Consider the following 9,372-nt stretch of genomic DNA (forward strand, 5'->3'; position numbering starts at 1 on the left):
CGGGCGGGACCACACTGGTACGTGGCACAGGGAGGCTGCAGCCATCAACGGGGGTGCAGACCCACCGCAGAACCCTTCTCACTGTGGTCAAACTAAATTCCCAACTCCCGGGTCCCTCCCCCTCGCCCCCACCTCCTCCTTCTTTCTCCTTCCTCAACCCTGTCCTTTCTCCTTCCTCTTCCCCACCCCCCCCGTTGTCCCTTCCACCCTCTCCTTGGACCCCCCCCCCCCCCTTCTTTCTCTGACCCTTCTCTTCCCTCTCCCCTATCTGGATCCCCCACAGTCCCCTAACCTCTCTTGGGTTGCTTCTTCCCCCCCTCCTCTCACAGGTCCCTTATCTCCTCCTCCTCTTTCCTGGGACCATCCGGGAGTGGTGTGGAAGAGTTGCTGCCAATGATGGAAATGGGTTTTAGGAACTAGGGGTACTCTAAGGTCCGTGAGGCTGAGGTTGGGAAGGTAGGAGGGGCGGGGGGGGGTTATTTATGTGCAGTCATGCCCATGTAAGAGTACAAGAATGCATAACTTGTTTATTGTGTATTTATAATATCGTTTATGGTGTATTATATGTCATAGCTGCTTTCTTGCATATCTCTCTCTCTGTGTGATTGGCTGCAGCCATCGTCTCCAATATCATAGCCACCAATATCAAGCACGCGTATAGAGCCATCCCCCTCCCCCAACTCGGCCAGTCAGATCATCTCTCCCTCCTGCTCTCTCCAGCCTACACCCCCCTCAGACGCAGTGCCAGGCCCACCATAAAATCTGTTACAACCTGGCCTGAAAATGCACTCTCCAATCTACAGGATTGCTTTACCCAGACAAACTGGGACATATTCGAACACCAGGACCTGGAAACTCTCACAGAATCGGTGCTGGACTATATCAAGTTCTGCATCGGAAATGTGACTGTAGACAAAAACATACGGGTTTTCCCAAACCAGAAACCCTGGATGTCCAGCCAGGTCCGCACACTCCTCGGAGCCCGCGATGCTGCCTTCAGGTCAGGTGACAGAGCTCTGTTCAGGGCTGCTCGAGCCGACCTGAAAAGTGGTATTAAAAAGGCCAAGGCGGATCACAAGAGGAGCATAGAGTCCCACTTGTCCAGCAATAATACACGGGAGGTATGGCGGGGCATACAAGACATTACCAACTACAGAGGCTGTGCCACAAAGTCAGAAGACTTGAGTGCGCCGCTGGCAGAAAAGCTAAATTGCTTCTTCTCCCGCTTTGAGACATCACAACAGCAGCACTCACCTGCTACAGCCCTGTTCCCACCCTCACCTGGCTCCTGTACTACCCCACTCACTGTCGGGGAACACGATGTCAGACGGGTGCTCCTGGCAGTGAACCCCAAGAAGGCTACCGGCCCAGATGGAGTCCCTGGTAAGGTGCTCAAAGCGTGCGCCCACCAGCTCACTGCCATCTTCACCAGAATTTTCAATCTCTCCCTGGCCCAGGCAGTTATTCCGTCCTGCCTAAAATCAGCCACAATCGTCCCTGTGCCGCAGAAGTCTCCCATCACCAGCCTTAATGACTACCGTCCTGTTGCCCTCACTCCGGTAATCACGAAGTGCTTCGAGAGATTGGTCCTCCAGCACATCAAGGACTATCTACCACCAGACTTCGACCCCCACCAATTCGCTTATCGCCAAAACAGATCCACAGAAGACGCCATCACCGTAGCTCTCCACTCTGTGCTGAGCCATCTGGAGCAGGGGCAGAGCTACGTCCGGATGCTCTTTGTGGATTTTAGTTCAGCCTTTAACACAATCATCCCGGACATCCTCATTGGTAAACTGGTCACTCTCGGCCTCCCCACTGTCACATGTGCCTGGATTAAGGATTTCCTCACAAACCGGCCCCAGACTGTGAGACTTGGCCCCCACCTCTCCTCCACTCGCAGGTTGAGTACCGGTTCCCCACAGGGCTGTGTGCTAAGCCCCCTCTTATACTGTCTCTACACCTACGACTGTAGTCCGGCCCACAACAACAACCGCATCGTCAAATTTGCTGACGACACTACTGTGGTCGGACTTATTTCAAAGGGAGACGAGGCAGCCTACAGAGAGGAAGTCCTGAAGTTGACAACCTGGTGCTCAGAAAACAATCTGGCTCTGAACACCAGGAAAACAAAAGAGCTCATTGTCGTCTTCAGGAGGCACAGCACCGACTTAGCCCCCCTACACATCAACGGCGAGTGTGTGGAGAGGGTCAACACCTTCCGGTTTCTCGGCGTCCATATCGCGGCTGACATCTCCTGGACGGACAACACGACAGCGGTCATCAAGAAGGCTCAGCAGCGGCTGCACTTCCTGAGGGTCCTCAGGAAGCACAACCTAGACTCTAACCTGCTGCTGACCTTCTACCGCTCGTCCATCGAGAGCCTGCTGACATACTGCATTACAGCATGGTATGGCAGCTGCACCATGGCAGACAGGGAGAGGCTTCAGAGGGTAACCAGGACAGCGCAGAGGATCATTGGTTGCCCTCTCCCCTCCCCTGATGGACATCTACACCTCCCGCTGCCTTAGCAGGGCAAAGAAGATCACCAAAGACAGCTCCCATCCTGCGTTTGGACTGTTCGACCTGCTGCCCTCTGGAAGGCGCTATAGGTGCATCAAATCCAGGACAAACAGACTCAGGAATAGCTGCTTCCCGAGAATTATATCTACCATGAATTCAAATCCACACATTCACTGACTACACCGCCCAACACGGACTTCCATCTGTATATATGTATATATGTATGTAGCGCCGTAGAATTTGTGCACCTATTCCCCCCCCCATCTCCCTTCTGTTTTGTTTTCTGTTTCTTGTTTTTTGTGTAAAATTGTATGTATGCACTGAGTACGAGCAGCTTTCAGTTTCACTGTACATGTATAGTGACAATAAATGGCATATCTATATCTTCGGTGAGGGAAGCAGGCCGATGATTGATCAAAAGGCCCCTCGGACACTGATTGGCCGCCGAGTGACCAGCGAATTATGTGATTGGACACAATGCCCTTGGAGACAGCGACTGATTGGACGGGAGGAGACTGATTTGTTGATTGGACGGGAATTTTAAGGGAAGCTGGTCGGTGATTGGACATAACCCCCTTAGAGACAGCGGTTGATTGGCCGCCAAATAATCGGGCAAAAAAAAATTGAAAATAGGAAAACAATAAAATCGGAATTCCGATTTAAATAATATCATGCCTGATCTGCAGCAAAAATGCTAGTATCCGCTCTAGTATCTTTGATCTGCAGTTACTTCCTATTGAAGAAGAACCCTAGCCCAAAACAACTCCTAATCCATTCCCTCCACAGATGCCGCCTAGCCCGCTGAGTTCCTGCAGCACTCTGTGTTTTTAACTCTAGAAATTGAAGTTAGACATAAAGCTGGAGTAACCCAGCAGGTCGGGCAGCGACTCTGGAGAGAAGACCCTTCTTCAGACTGAACAGACCTCTTGTCGGTGAGGGTACTTGTGATTGTCTGCAGCAGGGTCTCGACCCGAAATGCCACCCACTCCCCAGAGCTGCCGCCCGTCCCGCTGAGCTACCCCAGCAGCCCGGTGTCCACCTTCAACTCCAGAGCCAAACAAAAAACACAGAGTGCTGGAGGAACTCAGCGGGCCAGGCGGCACCCGTAGAGGGAACGGACCAGGAGCCGCCACGGGCCAGGGTTCCCCCCACCCGTCCCCCCCAACAGGAAGGAACCGCAGATGTAGCCGTCCCCTCAAAATGCTAAATGATTCTGGGAATGCCGAGGCGAGAGGGTGAGAGAGAGGGAGTGAGAGAGCGAGAGAGATCCAAAGGGCAGATTCGGATCCCAACTACGCATCGCTGAGACCTCGCCAGAGGTTTCAAACCTACGGCCCCTTCCAGTTCGAGCCACGTGAACCAAGATACCACGTTGTAAACAAACACGTTCGCTACTTTGACTGGAAGTTCGCGTTCCGCCACAGTCCCGTCAGCGGTTTACAGCTGTTTGATATCTGCTTCAGGAAGGAGCAGGTGGTTTACGAGTTGAGCATCCAGGAGGTGAACTCCGTTTATGGTGGAGAGACGCCAGGTCTGATGAGGGCCAAGTTCTTAGACAGTCATTATGGAATTGGGAAAAGTTCCAATGAGCTGGTGAAAGACGTGGACTGCCCTTACAGCCCTATCTGTGCCTTTCCTCCACCAAAGGAAACCAAAGATCTTATTGCGGAGCAAGATAGTCCACTCGACGAAAAAGCCATAGTAGGGTCATGGGTAATCTTCAGCACCATTTTTGTAACCGCCTTCCGTCTCTGCTCTAGTATCTTTGCTTTGGTCATGGCTTCTTCATGCACAAATCAGCTGCAGGTGATCATTTTGATAATTTTTCAGCTGCAGGTGATCATTTTGATATTCCTGCCTAGTCCTCCTTTTTAACTTAGAACATACAGAATATTGCCATTTGGAAGGAGCTCCAGAACATCCTGCACCCACTCAAGCCCCCCCCCAAGCCACCCCCCCCCCCCCCCCCAAGGCCGGCCTTAGGAGGTGTGGGGCCCAATTGGGAACAATTGCCCGTTTGTAAAAGTTGCTCCAACCCCTGGCCCGGCCCTCCCTGTATTATTCACCGCGTCTCCCCGGGAAGAGAGAGAGGGGTGGAGCCGGGGCTGTGTGCGTGAAGCACGGCGACTGGAGGGGCGGGAGCACTGCCCCGGGACCGTGAGGAAATGACCCACCTCCCCCATCTCCATTCCCCCTCACAGCTCCTCCCCGTCTATCCCTTTCTTCCCCCTCCACCCCTCTACTCTCTCTCCACCCCTCTCTCCCCCCTCCACCTGGGTAGACCTACCTGAGCCGAGAGTAGATTACTCTGGCACGGGGGCCCCCTTGCGTGCGGGGCCCAATTGGGAGCAATTGGTCCAATCGGCTTAAGGCCGGCCCCTCCCCCCGACACGGACACGGAGTGATCGCCGGCCCCCCTTTTTTTCGTTAAACATCTATTTCCTTCGAAGGTTTTATTTCCCCCTTACCATTTCCGTACTTTTTCGATAGCTGCCATGACCCGTTTGATGTCATCCTTCGCCCTGCTCCTGGTCTCGGCCCGCACTGATCTGCCGGACATGCTGTGTGTGTGTTTGTTTGGCGGAGTCTTAGGGGAGAAGCGCCGGCACCAAGAGCGAGTGAATGCGCGGACAGACGGACGAAAGCAACGATCATAGAGCGGAATAGGTGACATTTCGGGTCGAGACCCTTCTTCAGACTGACAGTCAAGGGAAAGGGAAACGGGAGATATAGGCATATCTTCCACTAATTTGTCCTTAGTACTGTCTATATCTCTTGTTCCTCTTTCCCCTGACTCAGTCTGAAGAAGGGTCTCGACCCGAAATGTCATCTGTTCCGCTCCATCAACGTTGCTTTCGTCTGTCTGTTCGCTCGCCTTTGGATTAAGTAGCGCAGGATAAAGTTGCGAATTCACGCACAGGATGCAAACTGGAAACTGAAAAGTAGGGGAACGCCGCCCCCCCTGCGTACCCCCCCCATTTCCATCACTGGTTGCCGCACCACGGAGGTATATGGCTGGTTGTGACTAGGGCTATGGCTGGTTGGTGATCGATAGCTGCGACAGACAGAAGGTCTGTGGGGTGAATGTTGGTCGGGAGGGGGAACCTCCCCCTGTTGATGGTTCCCCCTGCCACCCACCACCCACCACCATGCTGGTGATTGGGATGTATGAACCTCCCCCTGTTGTTGGCTCCCGGAGGGTGCGGGTGTGCGGAGATGGGCTGATGGAGGACTGAGCCGGCTCTGGCCGTGTGTTGCAGGGAGGGTGCGGGTGTGCGGCATCGGCGGCGGACACAAGCAGCGCTACCGCATGATCGACTTCCAGCGGCTGCGCTTCCAGCCCGGCGCCCAGGGTCAGGGCTTCGAGGAGAAGGTGCTGGAGGTTCGCTACGACCCCTGCAGGTTAGTCCAGCAATGGGTCGGAGGGGGCAGAGGCGGGACGAGCGGACTCGGTGTGGAGGCAGAAGGGATATGTGGGGTACGGGCTGGGAGAGGGAAGAGGGCGCAGGAGTGGGTGTGATGCATGTGAGTCTGGGGGGCGGGTACAGTGGGGAGGGGGCAGCGGGTCATGATCCTGACGACGTGGGGGGGGGGGGGGCACACACATGACTGATGGGTGGGTTGGGACATGATGAAGGGGGTGGGTGTCAATGGGACGGTCTGGTTGGGTGGTGGGGGTAGGGACAGTGTTGAGGTGGGACAGACTTTGAGAGGAGGGAAAAACAGTGTTGCGGAGGGGTGACATACTGTTGGGGGGAGGGGGAGGGACAGATATGGGAGCAGGGGGAGGTGACAAGGGGAGGTGAGGGTGGTTGGGCAACAGATTGTAGGGGCAGGTGGTGACCGGTAGGGGTGGTGGGCTGTAGGGGGCAGGGGGGTGGAGGTTGGGCTGATGGGGGCAGGGATGAGCTGTAGGGGCAGAGGGGGTGGTCTGTAGGGCTGGGGGATGTCAGTCAGGGTGGGGGATGTCAGTCGGGGGCGGGGGGGTGGTCAGTCGGGGTGGGGGATGGTGTAGCAGTGGTTGCTGCCCCGGCTTCCCACCGGGTGAGGGACTGGATGGTGACGTGCAGTGTGTGGGCAGGTCGGCGGACATCGCCCTGCTGGCCGGCGGGACCCGCAAGCGTTGGATCATTGCCACGGAGAACATGCAGACCGGCCAGGTGCTGAAGACCTCGGGCCACATCGGCAGAATGGCCGGTGAGTGGTTTCCCCCCCCCCTCGGTCACAGGGGCACCTGGAGTGGGCTGGCCGGCTGGGCTTGTACCTGGTGAGGCCGAGTGGGCAATAGGAGCTGCAACAGGAGAGGCAAAGACCAGCCCTTGGTGGAGCTCGGAGGGGGGGGGTGGAGAAGGTCACTGCTGGGGGGAGTTGGTCACAGTTCGACCGCTGTCTCAGAGCAGGTACGAGGGGAGAGTGACCTGGTATTGGGAGCGAGCCGGGGGAGAGTAGGGTTATCGTGCACAGGGAGGATGTGGGGAGGGAAGGGCTGGACACTCCTGTGGGGTGGGGAGGGAAAGTGTAGCTGGGTTGAGATTGGGTTGGCGGAGGAGAGGCTGGAGAGAGTGGTTGGGGGTGGTACGGTGGTGGGATGAGGGGGTTCACCGGATGCTGATGTTCCCGTAGTGTCGGCCCGGGAGGGGGATGCCCACCCCCTGGGAGCGCTTCCCGTGGGAACGCTGGTCAACAGCCTGGAGGTGCAGCCGGGACGTGGAGCACAGTACATCCGAGCGGCAGGTCAGAATCCCTCACTGGACCCCCGCCTCACCGACCCGACCCGACACCACACCACACCCCCCCCCACTGACTGGGCCAACCCCACCAGAGAAACCACCCCGCACCGACTTGACCACCCCCGGCCTCCGACCAAAATCCCTTAACACCCCCCCCACCAGGCCAGACCCCTTTGTCACTTATTCACCCGGTCCCCTTCCCCACCGTGCACTCTGGCCCCACACCCCACAGAACCTCATCCCTGCCTCGCTCACCCATCCCCACCCCCACCTGAGTTCCACTGACAGCCTTTTTCTCTCTCTCTCTCTCTCACAGGCACATGTGGGCTGTTACTAAGGAAGGTGAATGGTACCGCCATTGTCCAGCTGCCCTCCAAGCGCCAGGTTCAGGTAAATCCTCCCCGAGCTCTCTCTCCTTCATCGATCCCCCTCTCACCCCTGCTCTCTCACGCTCCCCCTACTCTTCTCTCCCCCTCACTCTCTCGCTCCTCCCTCCTCGCTCTCTCATGATCCCCCTCTTCCCCACTCTCTCACACGCTCCCTTCCCCTGCTCTCTCTCCCTCCCCTGCTCTCACACTCCAACTCTCCCTCCCTCATCCCTACACTCTCATGCTCCCCCCTTTTCTCTCTCTCTCCCCCCCTCTCTCTTGTTCCCTCCCTCTCACTCCCTTGCTCTCTTCTCTCTCCCACTCTCTAACGCTCCCATCCCCCCCCCCCCCCCACTCTCTTTCACTCCCCCTTGCCCCCCCTTCTCACACCCTGTCCCTCTCCCCGTCAGGTGCTGGAGTCGTGCGTGGCCACGGTGGGCCGGGTCTCTAACGTTGGCCACAACAAGCGAGTGTTGGGGAAGGCGGGGCTGCAACCGCTGGCTGGGCCGGCGGCCGAGCAGTGGCCGGTGGCAGCGGAAGGGGGGTTGGGCAGGGAGGAAGATCCGGCCCATCGCCTCCATGAAGAGCTACGTACAGCGACCCTCACGAGCCCCCGCCGGCTGAGAGGACACAAAATAAACAGCATCACAAGGAGCCCGTCTGACTCTGGGTTCCTGAGTGGGCTGGGAGTGGGGGGGAGGGGGGGCTGGGCTGGCGTGAGGGGGGTGTGATCTGGGGGGATGGGTGTGAGGGTCAGCTCAGGTGGCATGTTGGGGCTGGCTCAGGGGTGGGGGGGTCCGGGCCATAGGGAGTGGGGGCTGGAGTGGGGATGTGCAGGGGGTGGGGGTGAGAGGTGGAATCAGGGCTCTGTAGGATGGGCACAAAGTGCTAGAGTAACTCGGCAGGGCAGGCAGCATCCCTGGAGAAAAGGAATAGGTGAGGTTTAGGGTCGAGACCTTTCTTCCGACTAATAGTCAGGTACTCTTGATCTATTTGGTATATTGCTTCTTGTACACTGTAGAATGAAGGCCAGCCTTGGGACTGTGCAGATCTGGGGCAGGGTCTGACTTGCAAGCCTTGTTCTGAGGGTGTGTGAGACTAGATTGGGGGATGAAGTGGGGCTGGGACGGTGGGTAAGAATGGGGCAGTGGGCAAGGTCCAAGTCCAGCTGTGCAGGCTCCAGTTAATGGAAACGTTTGGAGCTCACAGTGACAGCTTCCACCAATTCACACTGCAGCTTGGGCAGTGGGCAGGGAATCAGAGCCTGGCTGCCCTCCCCCTTTCCTCCCCCAACCCTTCATCCATAATGCTTCCTTACTGCCACCTCCCCACCAGCCTCTCCCAGTCCCCCGTACCAGTCACCAGTGTGTGGAATCGCGCACACACACAGGGAACGGGTCAAATGCTTTACTAAAATGCCTGTTTACCACATTCACCACCCCACCCTCAATCAATCATCTTTGTCACCTCCTCAAAATGCAGTTGTACAGGGTCTTGGTGAGACCACACCTGGAGTATTGCGTACAGTTTTGGTCTCCTAATCTGAGAAAAGACATTCTTGCCATAGAGGGAGTGCAGAGACGGTTCACCAGACTGATTCTTGGGATGTCATGACTTTCATATGAAGAAAGACTGGATAGACTCGGCTTGTACTCACTAGAATTTAGAAGATTGAGGGGGGATCTTATAGAAACTTACAAAATTCTTAAGGGGTTGGACAGGCTAGATGCAGGAAGATTGTTCCCGATGTT

General features: G+C 56.5%; 1 protein-coding gene across 1 annotated transcript; it reads left to right on the top strand.

Annotated features, from left to right (window-relative positions):
* Window position 1: 1 nt before the first annotated feature.
* On the top strand, window positions 2-8,275 carry mrpl2 (mitochondrial ribosomal protein L2; the record flags this gene model as incomplete). Its single annotated transcript, XM_055636386.1, is given in 7 exon segments — window positions 2-17; window positions 5,784-5,925; window positions 6,605-6,720; window positions 7,147-7,257; window positions 7,570-7,643; window positions 8,032-8,106; window positions 8,108-8,275. Coding segments are annotated over 7 exon segments (672 nt in total), but the record flags the coding sequence as incomplete, so codon positions are not given.
* Window positions 8,276-9,372: the final 1,097 nt, after the last annotated feature.

Source organism: Leucoraja erinacea, chromosome 5 (genome assembly GCF_028641065.1).
Source record: "Leucoraja erinacea ecotype New England chromosome 5, Leri_hhj_1, whole genome shotgun sequence".
Taxonomy (NCBI): Eukaryota; Metazoa; Chordata; class Chondrichthyes; order Rajiformes; family Rajidae; genus Leucoraja; species Leucoraja erinaceus.